This window comes from Ceratotherium simum, chromosome 11 (genome assembly GCF_057802395.1).
Source record: "Ceratotherium simum simum isolate JZ-2026a chromosome 11, ASM5780239v1, whole genome shotgun sequence".
NCBI lineage: Eukaryota > Metazoa > Chordata > Mammalia > Perissodactyla > Rhinocerotidae > Ceratotherium > Ceratotherium simum.
In genome coordinates this window covers 12,777,572-12,802,386 of record NC_141910.1, presented here as the reverse complement: position 1 = coordinate 12,802,386, position 24,815 = coordinate 12,777,572, and the positions used below count along the sequence as shown (strand labels likewise).

Below are 24,815 nucleotides of genomic sequence, written 5' to 3'. Positions count from 1 at the left end.
CATTAGAAGTGCTGTCGGCTGGCAGAGGACTGGGGTAACCTGAGAAGGCTTCCTGGAGGAAGTGGGGCTTGAACTGAGCTTTGAAGTAAAGCTTTGTGGGGAGTGACCTCGTTCAGGACACAGCCATGGCCAGGGAGGAGGAGAATCCCATCTACTCCCTGCCAACTCTAGAAGAGGTAGGTTGATATGAAAAGCATAGAGCTACATAGAGCAGCCCCAACAGTATTACCAAGAGTGAGGGAGAGGTGAGAGCTCTGCTTAGTCATTTTCTAGCTATGTGATCTTGGGCAAGGTGCTTAGCCTCTCTCTATCCCAATTTCTCCATCTGTAAAATGGCCATGAAAAATTCCTGTCTCATTGGTTTGTTTTGAGGGTTAAATAAGATACGGTACATCATGCTCCACGTTTGGGCCCGATGTGAGGTTGGGGCTTGGTCGATGCTCCTGCAGATCTCCCCAAATCTATGTCTGCCTGTGTCCGCATTCCCTAGTCTTTGTCTATCTGTGTGGGTATCCGTGTTCTTGAGGTTCTCAGTGTTGGGGTATTTTGTGTCTTCTAAGAGTGAGTGAATCCATTCACCTCTCCTGATGGGGAGGGCTGTGGCCCCATTTCTTCTGCTGGGAGTGCAGTGGGAACTGGGGGTCATGATGGAAGGTGGGGAGGGACCCTTGGCCCCCATGCGAGGGACCCTCAGCCCCATGCAGAGGGGTCCGAAGTACCCCTGGGTACTGGATCGTTTACTGTGAAGCCCCAAATGTAGAAAGAGGGGCAGATAGAGATGGGAGAGGGTCAGGTGTGGGGTGTGGAGAGTGTCTCTGTTGGAGGCAGAGCAGCCCCAGCATGTGCCTTTGTGACCCCTTGGAGCCCTGGCATTCCAGGTGCCTCAGAAAAGGGCAGGAGGCCAGTGTGGGACAGAGATGGGAGGAGGTAGACTGCTTCGGGGACCATGGGCTCCTCTAGGGTATCCACCGGCTGCTGCGGGGGTGGGCTGGGACCTGTGGTTGGGGTAAGACTGAGTTAGCACTGGAGGGTGGGTCAAGCAGAGGGTTAGGGTGGCTCCTGCAGGCTGGTGAGGAAGACATGTGCTGACTGAACAAGGCTGGGACTCAGCTGTCGTTCAGTTATGGCAGGTCCTGCCTCCTAGGAGAGCAGGTGTCCCTCCGATCCTTGGGGACCTCAGAGAGAAGGCCAACCAGGAGAGTGGCCTCTGCATCTCAGTGCCCAACCCCCTGCCTGTCCACCCTCCTTGAGTAGAAACTTGGCTCAGCACATTCCAGCTCTGTGCAGAGCCTAGTAAAGTGGGGAAGACAGGGCCCCCGCCCACGTGGGGAAGACGGCCGTGTAAATAAATAACTGCGCTTGGTTGTGACTGGCGCTCTAGGAGAGGCCACGCTGCTCTGTGAGGCCCCGGGAGGAGTGAGTGATGCTTGCGGAGGCTAGATGTGCTGGGAAAGCGGCAGAGGGAGGTAATGTTGGGATTAAGCCTTGCACCAGGCAGGGGAGGGGAAGGGAACTCAGGCAAGGAGTAGCATCTCGAAGTCTCCCAGGGAAGTGGTTGGGTTCAGGTGACCCCAGCCCTCTTTGCCTTTCCCTGGGGTTTGCAGAGAGAGGAGAATTAGAGAAGTGGAATGAGAAAGGCCTAGATTGGAATTCTAGCTCACCACTTACCAGCTGTGTGTTGACGGGCAAGTAACTCAACATCTCTAAGTCTGTTTTTCCATAAGAGACAAGGTTGTGGTGGAGTAAGTCCAATGAGATGCTCCTGCAGCGTGGTTGGCACAGGGCCTGGTAGGTAGCAGGGGCTTGATGAATTGTGGCAGCAGCAGCAGCAACAGTATTAATTGTTACTGTCCAAGCAGTGTTAGTCGCTCTTATTCAGCAGCAGACGGTGTGTGGGGTGGGGAGGTGGGGCAGGGGTTTTGGGGACCAGGATAAAGGAGGAATTACACTTGGCCTGGCCAAGGTAAGAGCTAAGGGGTGCAGGAGCCCAGTTTCCCATCTTGAGCCATGGGTCAGGACACTGCTCCTTGCCCAGCCTTGTCACCTGCCCTGGAGAGGAGCCCAGGGGGCTGCGCTTTGTCCCCCAGGGTGAGGCAGGTGTGGGCTCTGGTGCCTCCTGGAGTCTCCTCATCAGAGGCCAGTTTTGCTGTCTCTCCTAAGGCAGCTCATCTCACTCTGAGTACCCCCTTTGGGCCCCAGGGAGGGGGCAGCAATAGGGCATCTCTGGTGGAGCAGGTAGCAGAGCACATCACTGAAAGAGGGGCTCTCACACACCTAATTAGTCCTGCGAGTCACTTCTCTTGGCCTCAGCTGCTTCTGTGAGATGAGGAGTAGCACACAATGAGCTCTCCCAGAAGTTGAGTGATGGGAGCCAGCAGCACCTACAGCCTGGCAGGCACCGTGCTGCATTTCTTTACAGAATGCTCACAACTGTGTATGAGGTAGCTGCTATTTGTAGTTCCGTTTTATAGACGAGCAAAGTAAGACTAAGAGTGGTAAGGTACCACCACCAACGTCCTTCAGCTCTAGGTAGTGGTGGAGCCAGGAATGGAACTAGATACGTGAGCACCAGAGTCTATGGAAGTCCGCTTTTTGGGAGGTGGAAGCTCTGGGGTGTTCAGCTACAGGGAGAGGATGAGGCAGAGCAGGATGTGCGCAGGGATGCCCAGGAATTAAATCCAGGAGGGGATTGCAGGGCCTTCCTCTCCACATTCTGTTCTTTCTCCTCCCGCCCTTCCTTCACTCTCCTGGGTGTTGCAGCCTTCAAAGGCTCAGAGTCTGGGAACAGGAGGCCAGAGCTCTTGGGGTCTGGGCCACCTCCCCTCAGCGTTTCCCTGGGGATAGGAAGCCCTGAGGTCTGGGGGGGCCCTTGGGACCTGGGGAGCTGCCTCCTGTGGCCTTTCTAAGAGAGGAGAAAATGTGGAGGAGGGAGAGTGGGCTGTCTGGACATGGTGGGGATGTTCAGACAGAGGGATGAGTGATCCTAGGGTGAGGTGTGGGTGTTTGTGTGTGTGTGGGGGGCAAGGCTGACTTGGTGAGGCTGTGAGCCACAGGCAGTGTGGGCTTCAAGAAGAAGTCTATTTTCTGAGAGCGCTGGAGGGAGGGAGAAGTAGGACCGCATAATGGTTAAGAGTCTGGTCTTTAGAGCCAGACAGACCTGGCTTGGAGTCCCAGCTCTGCTGTTTTTTAGCTGTGTCACCTTGGGTAAGTTACTTCACTTGTCTTGCCTTGTTTCCTCGAATCTGCAAAATGGGATAAAGCTTCATACTGCCAACGCTTTCTTTTTTTTCTTCGAAGATGGCAGGGGCTGTTGCTCTTCATCATGTTATCACAGCGCCGGGCACTGTCCTAGCTGCGGCTCAGTTTGCTGGTGTTCTGGGGTTAGAGAGTGGCCAGAGGGGGAATCCCACCAGTGTCTGCTCACCCCCCGGCGCTGTCTGTCATCTTTGGCCTGGAGATGCAGAGGATGCCTCTGGGTATTACCTTCGGGGTCCCCTACTCGGGAGGAGGCGGGGGTGCCCCGGGTTCCCCGGCCTGCCAGGGAGCGTCGGCGGGCCTGGGCAGCAGCCAGCGCAGCTCCGCGGCACCCTTGGCGGCGTCCCCGCCTCTCGGCTGGGCAGGTCCAGCCCCCGGCGGCCCTGCCCGCGCCAGGCCAGCCACGGGGATTGGCTGGCGAGCGCGCCGCCCCCTCCACACCAGCCTCGCCGGAGGCGGGGAGGGGAGCCAAGCCGGCAGCTGGCCGCCGCCTCCTCTGCAGTGCCTCCCTCCGTGCGCTCCGGCGGGGATAATGGGAGGCCCGCCGGCCGATGCACCAGAGGAGGCCGGCCGAGGTAGAGCGGGCAGGGCGGGGAGGGACGAGGCCAGACCGGACGCAGGAGGAGGGGCAGTGTCCTCCTGGATCTCGGGAGGGTGGAAAAAGGAGAAATGAAAACAAAAACACACTGGAAGGCCAATGAGCCCGTCCACCGCGCGTCTGGGCGGCAGCTGGAGCAGGAAGACGGTCCCTGCTCTCCTTTCTTTCCCAGGCCCCCTCCCTCCCATTCTCCCTCTTCCCCTGCAGCGGAGTTGGGGGGTGCAGCAGAAGGACTTTGCCTCTTTCCTGCTGTCAGCCTGGCTCATCAGTCTCTCTGGCTTCTTTTGCAGGTGGAAATAAAGGCTGGTGAAGGAGCCGGGCCGTGGGGACAAGGGGCTGCTGTCAAGGTACCTTGTGTGTGTTTGTGTGTGTGTGTGTGCGCGCGCGCGCGCGTGTGGCGGGGGTGAAGTGTTTGACTGGATTGGATAAAAATAAAGGGTCTCCTCGGGTGATCCCTTAATCTCCCACTGTGTGTGTAGCAGCAGCTGAGGGGGAGGGGCGGTGGAGGTGTAGGCGGCCAATGAATTCTCAGGCCTGTGTGGGTTTTGTTTGGATTCTTTTTGCTTTCTCAGCTGGACGGTTTGGGTGCAGTTGGGATTGCATTTGTTGAACTGTTGTGTTTCTTTTTTTTTGAGACATGCATCCCACTCCCCACCCTTGCCTCTGGAAATCTCCCGAGAATGTCCCTGGCACTGTTGGTTTGCATCCAATCTGCAGAAATCCCGGAGGGGGGGGGGTGTGTGTAAGAGGGAGGGGGAATTGCGCTCCTGAGTCTGAAGCTGATAGGGTGTCATTAGTCATGCTGCTGTCACCATGGAGATGGCTGGAGAGGAGGTGGTGGGGGTGAGGATATTTTGGGTAGGGTGGGGGCTGATGCAACATCATGACTGGGAATCCGGCAGGGCGGGCGGGCTGCTGCTGTTACTCCGCTCGGCTTGGTGTCTGGGGGACTGGGAAGGGAATGTTACCAGGTGCGTGGGAAGTGGAGAAGGAGGCACTGAGCTGCTTCATGTGGTTGTCTGAGTGCGGGGGCTAGGGTATTTGGGGCAGGGCAGAGTCCGGTGGGGTATCAGCCGTTAGTCGGAAACACAGATATTGCTCCCAGGTTGACAGGGACCAGGATCAGTAGGTTTCCTTGGGCTTTGCCCCTGTTTTCAGGGCTGGGGACCCGCCGTGAGTTTGGGATTACTCAGCAGTATCCTCTGCTGGCCCAGGGTGGAGAAAACAGAGCGAGAGGCAGCTCCATGTGGCAGCCTCTCAAGTTGAGAGCAGAGAGGCTGGGGAAGGAGTGTGGGGACAGGTGGGCAGGGGGAGGATGGGATGGGACTTCTCCTAGGAGGGAGAGAGCCCTTTCCTGCCCCTGCCTCAGTCCCGTCTTCCCCTTCAGCCCCTGAGTCTGTGGGGACCCGGGGGAATCTGGTTGCTTGGGGAGCAGGTGGGCGAGCTGCTCATGTTCCCAGACGCTCTTAGACTTTCCTCCCTGGAAATCCTCCTCCCGCTTCCTGGGAAAGCTGTGGGAAGCTCCGTGGAGGTGCCGGAAGTGGCACCCCACCTCCTCACTGCCTGGGTGGGGACGCTGGCAGGGAGGGACTCTGCTTCCCCACGTGGGATGAGGGCTCCTGGGTGAGGTGCATCAGGAGCCAGGGTGGTTCCCTGGCCTCCTCCCAAAGAACTTGAGGCCAAGAAGTGCTTGCAGGAGGGCAAGAATTTTGCTTCTGGAGCAGCTTCTGGGGGAAGGAGGAGAGCCAGGTGGCATTGGCTCCCCTGGAGAGCCGGGCGTGCCTTGGTCAGGCTGGGAGGAGTGGGCAGTTACCTGGGACGAGACTGTGAGAGGCTCCTGAGGCAAGCAGAGGGTGGCTGATAGTGGTGATGCTGTGGGTGGGGAGGAGAGAGCTGTGAGCTCACTCCACGCTCTTCTCCGGAGCTGAACCCCCAGGTTCCACCTCCGCTTCCTCCCCTGGCTCCCACTGCTGACTGGAGGAGCTGTACGCACCACACCGTATGTGCTGCTGAGGGCTGTGGGCACGGAGATCATGGAGTACACCTGTTCTGCCCCCAACCCTGGGGAAAGCAGGACAAGGGGATGAGGACAGATGGACTCAGGGAGGGGGCAGCTCCCTCCCTCTTGTGTGTCTCCAGCCCTGTCAGCCAGAGCTTCTCTCTGCTGGGAGCAAGGACTGCTGGCAGGTTTGTTTACCCCCAAAAGCACCCCCTCCCGCCCAGCGATGGCTTCTCTTCAGCTCTTTCCAAGTGTGTTCTTCATTTCTCCCTGCCTGCATTCTGCTGGCCCTGCAGTCCTGCTGGATGCTCCCAGACTAATACCTTGACCCTTAGAGTGGTGGGCATGTGGCGGGGCTCCTTTAAAAACCAGAGGAAACCCTTCAAACACATCTTCCTCCTTCCCCCTTCTCAGAGTGGGGCCTGAGCTGGCTGCATTTTTAAAGCTCTGAGGTCGTGTCGGTGTTGGTTTTTGTTGTTGAGTTGTTTGTTGGAGAATCATAGCTTCCTCTTGGCCTTGCTTGGGCACTGCCACCCAAGCGCTTGGATCTGAGCCCCGTGTTCCTGGTGCCACCTTCCCCCCACAGGGTTTTCTTAGGTGGCCAGCTGGGGGTGGTGTCCCATATACCCTGGATGAAGCAGTTTTGCCAGATCTTCTTCCATCATCAGGTTGTGGTGTAGGAAGATGTGTCCGGTGTGTGAGCTCGTTCTGAGTTCAGGCCAAGACTTTGGGACACAGGACAAGGGGGGGTCTCACACTCGGTGTTCCCAGGGGACGGGCGTAGGATGGGTCAGCGCCATGGGTGAATGGTATCTGACAACCAGTGAGAATATGCTCATCTACTGTGTGCTGAGTCCTGCCATGGCTGCAAGAATATCCATGATGTGGGGTATGCGTAGTGCCTAGCACGGGCACAGAGTTGAGCCTGATAAATGCAAGTTCTCGTTTTACTGTCTAGCGTGTTATGTGTCTACCCATGATATGCCAAGGCACATGCCATAGCACACACTGTTGCCACCGCCTCCTTTTTGGCAGCCTGGACAGGAGTGAGTGCCCAGTGCCAAGATACCAGGCTGCCCTGCTTTCGGGCTCCCACACTTCTCCCACGCTCTGCCCCATGGGAACCCTTCACTGGCTGAGGATGTCTGGGAACTATTTTGGGACTGTGCCCAGGATCTCTGCCTTCTGTCTCTCCTTTTGACCACTGCAGAATGGCCCTTTGTCAAGGACCTGTGATCCTCGACTTTCCACACACCGTGGGTCACTCGTACGAGTTCTTTCTTGCCTGCTCTTCCCACTCTTCAGCCCTTCGTGAGGGTCCAGCAGGAACTCTTTCTCTCTGAGGTACACTTACAAGCAGTAGTGAACTTGGGGAGATATGGCAACAGGTGAGCATGACAGGCTAGAGTGGGAAAGAAACCAACCAAGAGGATTTCAGAGTTGAGTTTGAGGATGGAGAGAGGGAGGGCTTCCCCCATGTATAATAAGACCTGGAGTTAGACTCCCAGAGCTCAGCTCCATCTCCTTGGTAACCCCAACCGTTTTTGAAAGTCATGGGAGAGGGAGAGGACTTTGCAAGATAGACAGATGAGGTGAAGGGAGAGCCTTCATGCCCACGATGATGCAGGAACCCTGAGCTGCCGGTAGGGATCACTGATGGCTCCTATAGCCCTCTGGCTGGGCTGGCTGAGGAAGGGCCTGGGCACTGGGCTCCCTCCAGCTGTAGATGGATGTTTCTCTGGAAATGGTCTTCGTGGTCTTGCTAAGTCCCCTCCCATGTGCCTGAGGCTGTAGCAAATGGTTTTGCAGGGTGGGGGCAGGGATTGTGGGGAGGGGCTTTGGTTTGGCTCAGCTTTTGGGTCTCCCAGTCCTCTTAAGTCCTGTCTTTGCCACCCTGACCTCTTGGGCTTTTGGCCCTGTTTCCCCCCACACTCTGGCATCTGGCAGTCAGCTGCGGGCTTCCCCTTGTTACCAGCAGGTCTGCAGCTTCTGAGAATGAGATGGCTTCCTTGTGGATTAGTTTAGGAAAGCTTTGGGCAAATAGGGGACAGGAATGGCTCAGACGATTAAAATCCATAGATGATCATGCTCTCCAGGACTGGGACCCCACCCCCATTCACTCTGTCTCCCTTTCTCCCTCCCTTAGTTGTTCAGCATTTACCATGTTCCAGGTACAGTACTAGGTCCTGAAAAATTAGAGAAATCATTATTATTTCATCTTCACAACACCACTGGAAGTAAGCGACATTGACTAAATTACCTAAAACCATAAGTCTAGGTGGGAAAACCAGCACTGGCAGTTTTCGTTTTTTATACAGTGAATGCTTTTGATCTTTGTGTTTGGGGCTGTGAACTCGCACATGGCAGACCAAACTGTTCACCCCCAGGTGTTTGCTTTCAGCACTGGCTGAGTGGACCTCAAGGGACTTGGAAGGAAGAATCAACATGCCAGCCTTGTTTTCAGTAAGTTAGCATTTCTGGGATCTGGCAATTACAGATTAGAGTAGTGGGGTCAGAAATGGACCAGCGGGGAAGAGAGCTTAGTTTTGAAAGGAAGGTGTTGGCTTTAAATGTGTTTGGTTTGAGATTCAGGTAAAGCTGGATGGAAATACTGTGCCTGGGCAGTTTACCTTGAACTCAAATTTGTCTTCTACTCATTTGGAATGTGTGGGTCCCGCAGCCCTTAACTGCTTCAGGGGGCGCCCACGAGACCGCTCGCTGAGAAGAGGAGGGCTGGAAGTGCAGTTGGCCAGTTTCTTTCCCTCTCTATTCCCGGCTCTGCTCTTACTCTTGGGTTCTGTCATTAGCCGTGGGGTGGTCACTTAATGTCCCTGGACTTCAGTTTCCTCTGTAAAATGAAGGGCTTCCCTTCCAAAGTAAGTTTTTCTCAGACTTAATGTGGGGAAGGGCCCGTTTTCTTTTTTTCTTAATTTTCAAAACTTTGCAGACAGAAACAGGTCCTATTTTGTACAACTAGTTCACAGCTCACGCCATGCATGGCTCGTCTTGGGTGTTCAGCACCAGCGGTCTGTGAGCCGTTGGATGAGGCGAGCCTACAGAACGCAATCTTGGGTGTCACGGCAGGTTCATATCGCTGTGACGGCTTCTAAAGGCTCGCTCTTGGTTCCCGTGTTTACGTTGCGGTAGACTGGTGATAGGCAGTTATGAGCCATACCCCAAACAGCATTCCTTTTGAACTTTGCCTCTGGGAGAGCAGAGGGCCACTCTTTTGACACCTTCACCCCTTTCTGGACATGACTCCCCTCTCTTCTGTACTCCCCATCTTGTGGACAGAGACGCCACTTGGAAGAGTAGAGATCTTGCTATCCCAGAGATTCTCTCGGAGTACCTCGAAAAATTGACTTGCATCTCAGCTTCTGTAGATAAGGATGCCTCCTGTCTGCCCTTTCATCTCTGCAAGTCTCAGATTCTGATGGTGGAGTGTCAGAACCTTCAGAACCCCCTGAAGGGGCAGGACTGTGTGTGTGTGTGTGTGTGTGTGTGTGTATGCGTGTAAACTACATGACTTAGAAGAAGAGAACAGCTAAAGGAGAGGCCAGATCCTCCTGTAGATGCCAGAGTGGACTTGGGCCCTGCAAGAAACTAAAGCTCTGTTGCCTCCAGCAGGGCATCCTGAATTTTGAGCTTTTTCCATTTGGTGGCTCTTAAGAAACTAGAGGGAAAGCTCTTTTCCTCTAAGGATTGATCACAAACTGCCTTGATTTCTGTAAGGACAGACATCTCAATATTGATTGCACGAGTTTGGGCATCTCCTTCCTACTTTATCCCCCTGCCACACACTCTGTAAATCTTGTTTTTTTCTGCTGAGGATCTTTAGCCTTTTCATTTAAAATGCTCAAGATTAGACAAAAATATAAAAATACTAATTTCCTTCTACCCTGGGTGCCTCTTCAAGAGGAGAGATGGGAGGGGGCTAAGCGGTAGGTAACACAGTCTTGCCACAAAAATATTCCTGAAGAGGGACACATCCCAAGGACAGTAAGATTAGGGTCTGAGCAAATCCTGGTTCCCTCAGTGGCCTGGAACTCTTCTGCTGTTGGTGCTTAAGTAATTGGATTTCTCAATCCCGCCTCCAAGCATTTTTCATGTGTAATCCTAACCTCATGGGCTTTGCGAAGGAAACAAAGACATTGAAAGGGTTTGCAACTTGTCCCTGACAGTGAGCTCCTAAGCTGCCTGCCCTGTTGACTGAGTTTTCTTGCTTTGCCTCCTCTGCAGCATCCACACCTCACCCCCCACACCCTCCTCCCCAGGAGTCTGCTCTTAGCCTGCGGGCTTTGCTTCCCAGCCCTGCTAAACAGACACTTGACAGAGGAGCTGTTTCCTACCACTTCACCTTCCTATACCTTAGGAAGTTTCCTTCTCTGATTCTTGCTGGCCGCCCTGCAGAAGGTGGAAGGACTGGGAGGCTAGTAGCTCCTGGCAGAGGCAGAGACCCTAGAAGGGGTTCAGGCTGAGAGCCCTGTCTGCATCCCCAGACAGACGCCCTCTGCTGCACCTTCTCCCTTGAGTGTGACCCCCTGAGTCAAAAGTCATTTCTCTGCTGGCTTGACCAAGTTCGGGCTGGGTACAGAGGGCACCCTCTGACTGCACTGGGCTCTGCTGGAGCCAGAAAGGGGAGACTGGGCCTTCTCGATTGGGATCATTGTTGCTCTACACCTGTGCTGTGGGGGGGATACAGAAATGGATTTTCTGTGGAGCACTAGAGTCTTGTGTCCAACAGAAGCCCACTCTGTTTTCCCTGTCACTACAGGTCTCCTTCTCTTCTCCCGCTGTGCTTTCCATCCTAGGACACTCTTCATGGCCTCAACCCATCCCCACTCTCACCCCTCATGCTTTGAGCTCAGCCCTAAATTCTAGACTGAGCAGAGAAGGCCTCTGAGGGCACTGCTTTGTGGGGCATGGGCCAAGGACTCCATGTGTCAGAATTATCTAGGAGCTTGTAAAATGCTGCAGGGCTGCTTGGGCAAGACAGCCATCTGCTGGGGTCAGACCTGTGGGTTCCTGTCACACAGTTAGGTAGAGTGGATGCAGGATGAGGGTGGCGTGGGGGCCCCAGAGTTTAGTGTTGAAAGCTCTGGGCAGGTGGGCCATGTGGCATCCCCTTCCTCAGTGGCCCCGCCACTTGTCCCTGAACCAGGTCCTACCTGATGGTTGAGCCATATCCTGACCTCTGCCCCATGGCCTTTCTTCCCACTATTATTTCTCCTCGGTTTCCTGTTTTCCGGCTGTGGGTTCCCAATGGTGTCATTTGGACCCTGGGTAGTAGTTAGGGCTTAGCTCTGGGGTTGTGTGGTTGGAGTGGTGTATGTCTTGGGGCTATACTGGCAAGTGGTCCAGAGCAGTCTGAACACCCGGCTGGGAGCCAGAGCCCAGGGTTCTGTGTCCACCCGCCTTGCTTTCCAGAGGCTGCCTCCTCCATTTGAGGGGCATCGCTCCCTACTGGGTCTCTGCCTGAGGTCTGGAGGAGGCGGGATGTGGAGGAGGACCTGGGTGGATGCCAGGGCACTTCAGCCCTAAATACTTACTCTCACCCCCACAGCCTCCACCAGGACGGGCAGGGGCCGTGTTTCAACTTGCCTAGAGAGTTTCCAGTGGCCAGTCACTCTGGTTCAACTAGTTTAGTGGTTCTCAGTCCCACTGCATATTAGAATCATCTGGGGAGCTTTTAAATAAGAAAATATCAATGCCTGGGCCCCAGCGCCAGAGACTCGGATGTAATTGGTCTGGAGTGGAGCCCGGGCCCCAGCATTTTTCAGAGCTCCCCAGGTGATTCAAGTGTGCACTCAGGGCTGAGAGCCACTGCCCTCATCCACTTTGGCTTTCCCTGTGTCGCCCCAGAATTTTTTTCTTATTCATTGATACTTTTAGTGATAATAAATACAGAGTCTGGAAAAATTAAGACAATGAGACATTTCAGACAAAATACTGGATTGAATATTTTGGTCCATGAAACTGATCTATGAGTTCATATTTATTAAAACCAGAACTTAAGAGGGAAACTCTGTTGCACATGACAGAAACTGAGTGCTCTCCTCTCAGTTTTAAATTTTTTGAAAACTTTTTATTGAAGTATAACATACACACAAAAAAGCACATACTGTGTACAGCTTGGTGAGTTTTTCACCAAGTAGGCACACCTGTGTCACCAGCATCTGGATCAAGAAATGAGTACTCTCACCCCATTCCCAGTCCAGAATTTCTATGGCGTTGGGGCAAAGTCAGGTCAGGTGATGCATGGTACAGCAGTATGTGCTGGCTCTAGGGCCTGGAGGGCCTCAGCTCGTCCTCCACCAGGAACGCCTTTACACGCCTGCGTGGGTGCTTGAAACTGAGTAGGCTCATGGCAATGGGGCGCAGGGCAGAGGAATCCCCAGTGTTCCCCTCTTCTCTGTCACCGTTAGTTCCTTGTCCACCGTGGCCTTTAGGCTTGCCAGTCCTCAATCTTGGCTAAATCCAAAAACTCTGTATCGTTTCTTAGCTTTTTATTCTCTTTTTTTTCGTTATACAGGTAATGCATGTTCTTTGGAAACATTAGAAAGTAGAAATAGACAGAGGGGGAGGAATTTGCCCATAATTTCACAACCCAGTTAACCACTGTTAACTGGAGTATCTCTGCAGGCTTGATTCTATGACTCCTATCCACTTGTTTTGTGTTTTTTATGAAAATGGAGTCATGCTGCATTATAGCCACTTTACCCTACGTAATAACTAGCTGTGATGTTGTTTGTGGAGCTCTTACCGTGTGTGGGGCACATGGGGCAAAGTTTTCCTAGTTCTCTTCCTTAGTTCTCATGACAACTCTGAGGCAGATGGTGGTAGCCCCACTTTTCAGATAAGGAAACTGAGATTCAGGCTAGGAGCGTGACCAAGGGCTGATGCTTCACAAGTGAGTGGAGCTTCATTTGGGACCAAGGTTGTCTGGCTTCAGAGCTGATCCCCTGGTCCATAGACTACTGCCTCTCTCGGCAGGACCGTCCTTCCATGTTAAATTCATTTGGCAAATATTTATTGAGCAGAGGACGTTGTTCTCCTTAGTGATTTTTTTTCCTTTTCACTTTAATATGAGTGTCTCTAGTGTTTTACCGATAGGCATGGTTTTGCTGATTGAGGTCTTCTGTATCATGTTAAGGACATCACTCCCATTCCATTTTATTAAGAAGTTTTTTTTCCTATTAGTAGTGGTTGTTTCATTTTGTCACATCTATTTCGCATGGTTTGAAGATGAAATGATATTTCTCCTTTGCCTGTTAATAAGATGAATTGTGTTAATACATTTCTTAATATTGAACTATTTTTGCATTCCTTGAATATACCATACTTGGTAATAGGGTGTTTTTTTTTTTTAACCTGCTGTTTGATTTGATTTGTTAACATGGGAGTTTTGCATCTGTATTTGTGAATGAGATTGACCTATAATTTCCCTTTTGTGTTTTCGTTATCATGTTGGTAGTAGAGTAATAGTAACTTCATATAATGGATCGTGAAACTTTTATTCTTTCTTTATGCTCTGGAACTATTTAAATAATACAGTTTAAATAACAATTTCATTCCTTAAGGATTTGAAAAAGAAATCTGCTGTTGAAAGCATCTGAGCCTGGTACCCTTTTTGAGGGATGGGTCTTTCCAGCTTTCTGGTTTATTTTTTCCCTGTAGCCATTGATATAAAACATTTACTTTGTGTTTTCCATGAAAGTGATCTATTTTCAGATTTATTAGCATAATGTGTATACAGTTATTGCTTTTCAGTTCCCTCAGTATTTGTGATTTTTTTTCACTTGCTTAATTTCTAATGTCGTGTTTTAATTTTTTCTCTTCCTTCCTTGGCTTTGCCAGAGTTTGATGTAATTTAAAAGCGCGTAGATTTGTCAGTTGTGCTTTCTGTTTTCTAAAGAATTAATTTCTGCTTAGTCTTTATTAATTTTCTTATTTTCTTTAGGTTTATTTGGTGTGCACTTTTTTAGCTTCTCAGTTGGATCCTTCGAACACTCTATTTTTTCTGTCTTTTTCTACTTTTTTCTTCTTTGATCACAAACACATTTAAAAATATGACTTTTTCCTCTAAGTTCTACTGTGGCCTCATTCTCTGGGTTTTGATGTTTTATGTCTTCTAGAGTCCTTTGGGATATGCCAACGGCGTACCCAGCGTGTGAATAGCAAGTCCTGATTTAGCCCGACTGTCCTTCCTCCCGACAAGGGCCCTGTGGAGAATCCGAGTACGTGGGACAATGGCAGGGCCAGACAATGTAGCGCTTGATTACTCTTGGGAGCTTTGTCTCCAAACCCTAGATAGGGACCTGGTAATAGCTTAGCAACATAGCAGCCAGGACCTGTGGAAAACTTTTTTTTTTAACCTAGGCAAAATCAGTTTGAATTTATTGCCTCGGACCAGAGCATATCCTAAGCCCAAATGGAAATTTTAGTAGTATTGAGAAAAACCTCATGCCTTAGCACCAGAAATGAAGCTAGAAGCTAAGGACAGAGAAAGAGAGAGAGAGAGGGCGAAAAATAGTATTTGACCCAGAGCTCGTGGCCTAGTTGAGCTGGCCTAGACTGCAGGTTCAAGTCTTGCTCCCTGCTTCTTTCATGTACTTCTAGAAGATATGGCCCAGTTGGTGTCCAGAGGCTGTGAAGAGTGTCCTAGGATGGAGAGGACAGTAGACAAAGAGTGAGGGATCCATAATGCCAGGAAAAGCAGGGTGGGCATCTCTTGGGGACAGTCTCCAGCGCTCCACTGAAAATCCATTTCCTTATTCTCCCCTAGAGCTCAGGGTGCAGGGCAACAATGATCCCAGTTGGGAAGGCACAGTCTCCCCTCTCAGGGTCTAGCCTGGTCTGGGGTGGTGGGGGGAGCCCTCTGTACCCAGCCTAAACTTGTTCAAGCCAGCAGAGAAATGACTTGGCCTAGGGGTGACACTCAAGGGAGAAGGTGCAACACCTTGGGGGCTAGATTTTCTTACCTTTTATTTTGACTCCTTAGAGAGCACTAAAGGCCAGGGGGAGGGTATGGGCAGGAGGACAGAGAAGGGATGGACTTTGAGTTCAACCTGGAAACCAATAGCAATATTTTTTTTTTTTTCTTTTTTTTTTCCAAAATGGACAAGAAATTTTTAAACTTTAAATAATAGTAGTGGGATGGCCCCATGGCACAGCAGTTAAGTGCAGGCACTTTGCTGCAATGGCTCGGGGTTCACAGGTTTGGATCCCAGGCACATACTGATGCACTGCTTGTCAAGCCATGCTGTGGTGGTGTCACAGGGCCAGTCTTCCTCAGCAAAAAAAAAAAAAAAAAAAGAGGACTGGCAACAGATGTTAGCTCAGAGCTAATCTTCCTCACACAAAAAAATGAAAAAACAAAAAATAATAGTAATACATACCCATTTAAAGAAATCAAATAATATAGAAGTATATAAATTGGAAACTGAAAATCCCTGTTTCTTCTCCATCCTGGTGTAATCTCTGTTAACACTTGATAAATATCTTTCCAGGCTTTATTTTTTTATTTTTTTGGCTGAGGAAGATTGGCCCTGAGCTAACATCTGTTGCCAATCTTCCTCGTTTTTTGCTTGAGGAAGATTAGCCCTGAGCTAATATCTGTGCCAATCTTCCTCTACTTTATAGGGGGGTCGCCGCCACAGCATGAGTGACAAGTGGTGTAGGTCCATGCCTGGGGTCCGAACCCGTGAACCTGGGCCGCCACAGCCAAATGCGCCAAACTTAACCACTACACATGGGGCCGGCGCCTCTTTCCAGACTTTCAAATGAGCACGTGAGCTTACTACCTTTCCTGCAGTAATGTGTTCATACCATACCTTTTTCTGGGTGTTCTTTTATTTGCTCATTAATATGTTGAGGATGTCTTTCCACGTCAGTACGTTTATCTTAGCCTTTTAAATGGCTATGGAGGGCCGGCCCCGTGGCTTAGCAGTTAAGTGCGCATGCTCCGCTGCTGGCGGCCCAGGGTTCGGATCCCGGGCGCGCACCGACGCACTGCTTCTCCGGCCATGCTGAGGCCGCGTCCCACATACAGCAAGTAGAAGGATGTGCAACTATGACATACAACTATCTACTGGGGCTTTGGGGAAAAAAAAAGGGAGGAGGATTGGCAATAGATGTTAGCTCAGAGCCGGTCTTCCTCAGCAAAAAGAGAAGGATTAGCACGGATGTTAGCTCAGGGCTGATCTTCCTCACACACACACAAAAAATGGCTATGGAGTCTTTCATTTTGTGGGTTTATTGTAATTTGTTTCCTGTTGATGGAGGTTTACAGTTCTAGTTTTTTGCAATTATAAATGATGTAATTAACATATTTGTACCTTTTTTTGGTTATTTGTTCAAATATTTGTGTAGGACAAAATCATACAAATGGAATTTTAGTTGATATTACCAAATTATCCTACCAAAAGATAATTTGATAATATCTATCAAATTTACTGTCCCACCAACACTGAATAAGGAATTATCAGTCTTTAATTTTTGCCAATTCCATAGGTGAAAAAAGATATTCCATTTGATTTTAATTTCTTTTATTAGTCAACATGAGAATGTTTTTAAATGTTAGGCATTTTGCATTTATTCTGTGTATTACCTATTATATATCCATTACCCACTTTTTTTTTTTTTGGTGAGGAAGATTGGCCCTGAGCTAACACCTGTTGCAATCTTCCTCTTTTTGCTTGAAGAAGAGTGGCCCTGAGCTAATATCTGTACCCATCTTCCTGTATTTTGTATGTAGGTTGTCATCGCAGTATGGCTTGATGAGTGGTGTAGGTCTGTGCCTGGGATCTGAACCTGCAAACCCCAGGCTGCCAAAGCGGAAAGCACGAACTTAACCACTATACCACTGGGCTGGCCCCTCCATTACCCACTTTTAATTAGATTGTCTTTTTATTGATCTTTAAAAGTTCTTAATATATTATCAATATTAACTGCTGTTATATTTTGAAAAAAAAATTGGGGGCCTCTCATTTTTCTTTCATTGTGTCTGTCATGGAAATTTGACTTTTTTTTTTTTTTTTTTTTTTGCTGAGGAAGATTTGCCCTGAGCTAACATCTGTTGCCAATCTTCCTCTTTTTGTATGTGAGCCGTTGCCACAGCATGGCCACTGAAGGGTGGTGTAGGTCCACGCCCGGGAACCAAACCCAGGCCACTGAAGTGGAGTGCACCAAACTTAACCACTAGGCCACTGGGGCTGGCCTGGAAATCTGATTTTTATACAATTGGAATTCATAACTATTTTGGCTTCTGAGTTTTTACTTTATAGTTTTATTTTAGATATTTAGATCTCTAAGCTGAGATTTATTTTTTTTATTTATTTATTTTTTTAAATTTTTAAAGATTTATTTATTTATTTTCCCCCCAAAGCCCCAGTAGATAGTTGTATGTCGTAGTTGCACAGCCTTCTAGTTGCTGCATGTGGGACGCGGCCTCAGCATGGCCGGAGAAGCCGTGCGTCGGTGCGCACCCGGGATCTGAACCCGGGCCGCCAGCATCAGCGAGCACGCACTTAACCACTAAGCCACGGGGCCGGCCCTGAGATTTATTTTTGTATATGATATAAGATAGGGATTGAATTTTTCCCAAATAGAAAGCCTGTTATCTCCAGTCTATTTATTGAATATTTATAGTTTTCCAAATGGTTTGTAATGCCACCTTAAGCATTTTATAAATACACACATATTCATGGGTGTTCAAGGGCCTCTCTTCAGTTCCATTGAATTATTTGTCTGATTTTATGTCAGTATTTCATTGTTCTAATTACTGCAGTTTTTATATAACAGTTTGGTTTAAAAAAAAAAAAACAAAAACAAAACTCATTTTTTCCACAACAGTTTTTTGGCTTTTCTTATGCATTCCCTTTTCCAAATAAGCTTATAAACAACTTGTCAAGTTCTGTGAAAAATGTTGGGATTTTTCAGTTGGAATCACTTGGAGCTTATAGATTATTTTGGGGAGAATGGACAGCTTTATAATGAGTCTTATCTAGGGAATGGGAAGTGTATCTTTCTGTTTATTTTAGTCTTTGTGTATGTCCATCAAAGTCTTAAAGTTTTCTTCATATACGTCTTACACATTTCTCATTGTTTATTCCTGGGATGTGTAGGTTTTGTTGTTGCTGCAGTGAGCAGGATCATCTCTGTCACCCTTTCTAACGTGTTACCACAGGTGTATTGGAAATGCTCTGGTTTTTTGTCAGCTGCTCTGTAATGCTGTCCCTGACACACTGGCTCCCTGGGCCCGACACCCCTTGTTCCCTCAGTCCTCCTGTGTGTCATCTGTGCCTCTGTAGCAATACTTTAGTGCCCAGATGAGTCCCTAGTGGTGAGGTGCTCATCTTACTCAGTTTCGTTCCCCAGAACCTGGCACAAAGCCTGGCACGCAGTAAATCCTTTTAATAAATGCTATGGAATCAAATTGATGAGAGAGAGAGTGAGCTTCACCTCCTCAAAGTGTGACAACCTAGGCCAGAGTGAGGAGCAGAATCTAAAGCAGCCCTGGCTCCAAGCCTGGAGGCTGTGAGCCGGATAACAGGGATGGGGCACCTGTCCTGTCCCTACAGTAAGATGAAGGTCCTGGGCCATTTTCCCACAGGCAGACATCAAGGAGGAGCGCTCTGAACCCAGCCCTCCTAATTACCCTGGGACTGACAGCCCACCTGTCATTAACCCTCATTAGTACTAACTAGTAGGGAGAACTGCCTTCTTAGTTTCCAGACACCTGAAGGCAGCATAGAACAGAGACTGATCTGCAGTTGCTCTTTGGGGATGAGGATTCCTCAGGGCCAGAAGCAGAGCTTGTAAAGGCCACTGGTGAAATGGGCTCCACATCTGTGAACTTGCTCTCCTTTCTCAAAGGTAGCATCTTTCTTCTCCCCGTCCTGTTCTTCTCTGACACTCCCCCACACCCCCCAAAGTGATTTCTAGGTGAAGTTTATTCCTATCAAGGTGCTACTCCTCCTCATTGTGTTTGCCTTTAAAGCTCTTACTTGTAATTGGGGGATGAGAGCCACTGTTAGTTGATGGAGCTGTCTAGTGCGAGCCGCTCTGCCATGCCCCACTGCTGTCGCCCCATAATGGCACGTCCCCGATCTCTGCTGCTGCAAGAGCTAGGGTGGAGATGTCTACCTGCCTAGGAAGGCTGGGTCCACTGGGACCCATGAACAAGGGACCCCCTCATCCCTGGGGCGCGGGGGCTACAGACCTAGAGACATAAGAATCCCTGCTGCTGTTAAGCAGAGGTCAGGATTTCTGCCTCTTGCCTTGCATGAAAGGAAGGTTGGGGGAGGGAATCAACTTGGCTTGTGCGGGTAAAAGAGACAGCTGGGCTGTGAGCCGCTTCCCGATCAGTCTGTAATGTCATACATCTGGTTCAGTATGTCACCGGGTTGTGTTTGACTGTAGCAGTGAACTGTTCTCATTTAGCCGGTAGTCTGTGCTTGCTGTCCCCTCGATGCTTAGGGCAGCAGAGGAGGGAGAAACGCTTTCTCTGGCTCCTCTGCTAGTTTATTTAAATCCCCAGGGGGACAGTGGAACCAAGGGTACACCCCAGAGTTCGAGGAGGGAGGTGGAAGTACTGCTCTGGGCCCCACGCCATCCATATCTTGCTCCCTCTCCCAGCACCCACCTGGGGCAGAAGAGCAGCTCCAGGGCTAGGGGAGGTCGCCATGGACCTCCACGTGTGCACTGCCAAGTCCTCGGGCCCCTTGTGGCGGCCACGGCTGTATCTTTGCCAGCTCTGGAGGAGCCGCCTTCTCAGGGTGCCCAGCAGAAACTCTGACAGATGGACCTCTGTGAACCCGTGGAGTTGTTCCAAATGCCTTCTCTCGGAGCAGAGAGCATTCTGGCAGTGAAGCTGCAACGCCGGGCTGCTCGGGGCTTCAGCTCACCTGTTGGAGAAAGCCTTTTCCTACCCCTGCTCCCCCGCCCACTTGTTGCCCTCTTTCAAAGAACAGAGGCGCTGACCACTGACTGGAGAGCCTGCGTGTGCACTTGGGGGTGGAAAGAGACTGCTGTCGCCTGCCAACCTGTAGGACCCTCAGTTCACCCAGTTTCGGAACCAGTTGGGACTTTCCCCTTTTCTGCGCTCACCCTCAGCCCCATAGGATTATTGGAGGAGGTTCTCAAAGGGTTGTCCCGGGACTGACTGCCTGTGTCCACATCCCCTGTATAGACACACAGGGTTATCTCTGGGCGTGGGACCTGGGGATCTGCATCTGTGCCAGCTTCCTACAGGTGATTCCTCTGCCCACTGGAGTTTGAGAACTGCCGGTCTGTGGGCTAATGTAGAAGGGGCTCTGTTTATTTGGGGCCCTGAATACTTGATAGGGACTGAGAAGACATGCCTTTAAGCTCGGTGATGGTTTGTGAAAAGGCCAAGAATTATGCAAACACTTGTAAAAACCCGAGAGAGACTAAGTGGAAAAGCTACTAAATTTCAGAAAAGATCAAACTCGAGGAAATAGTTAAAACTTTTTTGTTGTCTATTACAAAGAATGCAAATTCATTGTAGAAAAATCAGGAAGTTCAGGTAACCAAATAGAGAAGATAAAACATTCATAATTTTACCACTCAGAGAGAACTTCTGTTAATATTTTTGTCTTCCTATAACAATCATGTTTTTAAAACTTTAAATGTTTATTGATTTTTATCCCCTGATTATCAAAATAATACATATTATAAACTATTTTTAATTGGTGAAAAAATTGGCATAAAATAGTTTGATTTGCAAACCTTTTGTTGCTCTGTTTAGTTGTGATTTGCACTTCTTTGTGAATATATTTTGATTTGCTTTGCCTATTTTTCTTTTGTGTGATTTTTCTTCTGAATTCTTAAGAGAGCTTCATATATCAGAGGTATTAACACTTTATCAGACTTGGGCAAATATTACAAATATGTTTTATTTTTTTAATGTTTGTTTTTGTTCTATTTTGCCAACCTTTTTTTTTTTTTACGTTTGTATGATCAAATCTAATTCTAGTAGTTTATTAGTTGATTTTTTTTTTTTTTGGTTGTGCCAAACAGTACAAGTATTGCTTTCGCAGATTTTAAGAGAAATTGAAATATTGGTTGGACAGATATAGGCCAGACTAGTGCTTCTCACATTTTAGTGTTCATCCCCATCACCTGGGAATCTCTTGACAATGCATTTTCTGATACAGCAGGTTTGGGGTGGTGCCTGAGATTCTGCGTTTTTACAGGCTGTCTGGTGATGCTGATGCTGCTGTTGGTTGGACCATACTTTAAGTAGCAAGGGGCCAGAAGTTTCCAAACCTGGCTGATCACAGAGGTACTTGAGCATTTTGGGACACAGAGTTTTCTGGGCCTTATCCTGGAGATGTCAGGCTGTGGGACTGAGTCCCAGATTGGCCATGTGTGGCTGGGTGACTTAGAGACTGTGCCTTGGCCCTCTGAGCACTTGGATTCCTTGTCTGTGAAATGGAGAGATGGTGCTTACCTCCTGGGGATCTGGGAGAATGAAATGAAAGAATGAATAAAAGAGATCAACATTTTTTATGAGCTAGAAAAATAATGTAATAAACAACTACTGGGCCTGGTGCCCTTTTTTGGGGAGTAGCTCTTTGACAAATGTCTACTTGTTTGGTGTTTGATATTTTCAATATTTCCACCTCTTCTTGGATAAATTTTCCTAAAAAATTGTCCTTTCATCTGTATTTTCAAAGTTTTGAGTAGAGCACTACATGTCTTATTTACTAATGATGGTTATATTCTTTTTCACATTTATGATATTGTTTATGTTTTTCTTTTTAAAGATTTTATTTATTTATTTATTTTTCCCCCCAAAGCCCCAGTAGATAGTTGTATGTCATAGCTGCACATCCTTCTAGTTGATGTATGTGGAACACGGCCTCAGCATGGCCGGAGAAGTGGTGTGTCCGTGTGCGCCCAGGATCCGAACCCGGGCCGCCAGCAGCGGAGCGCGCACACTTAACCGCTAAGCCACGGGGCCGGCCCTATGTTTTTCTTTTTAAAATGACCAGCCTTACCAGAAGTTTGCTTATTTTATTGGTCTTTCGAGAGCCGTTTCTTAGCTTCATTTGTAAATACCACTGCATTTTATTTTCTAATCGACTATTTCTGTCTTTCTCTCTGATTCCTTTTTCCTACCTTTCTTAGTTTTTATTTTAAGCTTCTTGGATTGAAACTTTAATTTATTTTCCTTCTTATTTAACAAAATTATTTATAGAAGCTTGAGTTTTTCTGTTAATATTGTTTTCATTGATATTAATTAATCTTCAAATCTGTAATTGTGACTTTTTTCCTACAGAAACAACTCTATTTTTATACTCATATTAGTTTACATAGTAATGATATTTAAAGTACATATGGACATGCCATAACAAGTACAACTAGCATAAACAGATTGGAAATAAATGTAGTGGTGATTTTAATTTTTTTTCACCTTGACCCCAGAGTTATTTAGGAGACTTACTTAGGATTTCCAGATGTTGTGTTCCTTTTGGGCAGAGAGAGCCGAAGGCTGCCCTCCTGGGGCTCTGCTTGCTGTCAGTGTAGGCTGTCGTTCTGTGCTCCACGTGGACCTGCGTGTTCTGGTGGAGCTTGTGTGCGTGTGTTGCTGAAGCTGTGGGTTAGCCCTCTGGGGTGTGCGTGAGAGGAGCCGTCTGTGCCCTGTGCATGTGGAGGGAAGGGGTCTTGGGAGGAGACCGGGCGGTCCCTGTTCTGAGGTTCTCTGCTTCTCCTGACAGCTAGCCTGGACGCTGTCCAGATGGCTTGTTCCTTACTTGCCTTCTGCTCTGCGGTTCTTGTCCGTGCCGGGGGTGATGTCTGGGGCTCACCGTCCCTCGTGGTTGGAAGAGCTGGGGTCTGGTGGAGGGGGAGGACTTGGCTCAGAGACTTTGAGTTCTAGAACCCTCCTACTGCTGCTGAGGAGCCATCCTCATCATGTTTCCTGTCCCTCATCTGTAAAATGAGGATAATGTTACCTTTTCACAGAAACTGGAAGAGGCTTAGAGATCATCTAGTAACATAACTCTTTTAAAAACTATTTTTATTTTGGCACAATTTCAGAGTTGCAGAAAAGTCGCAAGAATAGTACCAAGAGTTCTCTTCACTCAGATTCCCAAAGGTTAACATTTTACTATATTTGCTTTATTCTTTTCTATCTCTCTCTCTTAATTTTTATGAACCATTTGAAAGTAAACAGAAGACATGACGTCCTTTACTTCTAAATACTTCAATGTGGATTTTCTAAAATCACATAAATAACTGCAGTGCAATGAGCAAAATCAGAAAATTAACATGGATACAACAGATGTAATTGACAGACCTTATGAACACAAGTAACACTGATCTGCAGACCTTATTCAAATTTTGCCAGTTGTCACAAACTCTTTCGTAGGAGAAAAATCCCCAGATCACACATATTCAGTGGTCGTCTTTAATCTGGAGCAGATCCTTGGTTTTTCCTGACATTTTAAAAGAATATTTTAAAAGCAGATGAGGAATTTGAGGCCCAGATAGGTAAAATGACTTGTTCAGGGCTTCAGCAGGACAGTCTTAAAAGAGTTGGGACCAGGAATCTGGTCTCTCTGCTAAAGTGCTCTCCTAGTACCCCACTGACCACCGCCCCCCCCCCCCTCCCCCCCGCCAGCTCCCAGGTGAACATGTAGCACCTGGTCTTTATCATCAGCCAGCTCCTCTGGCAGAGAGGTGAGGCAGGGCCCAGGTCCGCAGGAAACCGCCTTCTGCCCTTCCCTTGCCTCCTCTGTCTGCAATGCCAGGCCACAGCACCTGCTCCCACCCCTTCCCTGGCTGGTTAGGTGTTGGCCAGGGATCAAGGCCGGAGCTGGGGAAAAGAGATGGACTTTAAAACTGGTCTGGCAACTGCCTCTCCCTTGAGAACAGGGCTGAGGAGCAAGGATCAAGGCCTTGGGCATGGCTGCTGCTTTGAGAAGTGACACCCTCGAGTTGGGGGTGTGGTATTAACCCCCCTTAGCAATTTTGGGGTTAGTGGCTGGGCCTTGTTTGTCTTCAGCCAGAAGTGGGAGGCTGGGATATGTCCTGACGCTGAACCAGAGCAAGCTGGTCACCTATTCACCTGCCCCAGGTCCTCCTGCAGAGGTTCTGGAGTGTTCATTTGTATTACAAGGGGGGACACCTAACAGATAATTGACTGTAAGGTGATCTTGCGGTAGCAGCACCCTCTTATATTGTGGGTATTAAAAACATGATTCATTTTTTCAACAAAATGATTTGCATTTAACTTAAAGGGCTTGCTAATTGCTCAATGCATATTCCTTGTCTTATTTGTTTTTATTTTGTTGAATCTCTTGTGAACTCACGTCCCCAACTTTTTTTTTAAATAATAAGGACCTTTTGAACCAACTTATGTTCTTATGGCTCTATAATGAGTCTTACTATCACCTTTGATATTCTGTCAGTAACTACACAAAGGGCAGCTTCACTCGGAGATGAACTCACAGTTAATATCAGTTTTCATCACATACTCAGAGCTGTGGCTGAGTACACACTTGTCAGAGAGAGCGCTCCAGTGTCTGCCCTAAAGGAACTCACCTTTGAATGGGACTCAAGACAAATCCAAACATCTAAAAAATCTCTGTCCACGAGTAAGGGACTACTTGCTTACCTGTATCCCCGATGCCTAAAAGTGACACTCAGATAGTCAATGCTCAGTACATATTTGTTGGAGGGATAAATGAATGAATACATAATTATATATATATGCACAGATGAAACGTCTGATGTTATAATGTGCTGATAGTATCAGTAGGTGAAATTTCCTAATTCTATGGGGCTACTGTAGCTATTTTCACTTTTTTAAAAACTACCTTCCCTCTTTGTCATTTGCATTCACGGTTTTACGTAGTTGTAGTCATAACCTTCATATAGTATGGTATTCTGCTATTTTTACTGCCCATTTTATCCAACATTTTCCCTTGGTGT

General features: G+C 48.5%; 1 protein-coding gene across 3 annotated transcripts in view; it reads left to right on the top strand.

Moving 5' to 3' along the window:
• The window catches only part of TET3 (tet methylcytosine dioxygenase 3), a 102,613-nt gene that overhangs the window by 13,669 nt on the left and 64,129 nt on the right, over nucleotides 1-24,815 (top strand). For 2 of the 3 annotated variants that reach the window (XM_087436558.1, XM_087436557.1), the window contains exon 3: nucleotides 4,144-4,200. In XM_087436558.1, the coding sequence (XP_087292684.1) occupies nucleotides 4,144-4,200 (57 nt within the window). Of the gene's footprint in view, nucleotides 1-3,732; nucleotides 3,831-4,143; nucleotides 4,201-24,815 lie in introns of those variants that run through there. The other variant, XM_014791414.2, reaches the window with a different exon arrangement.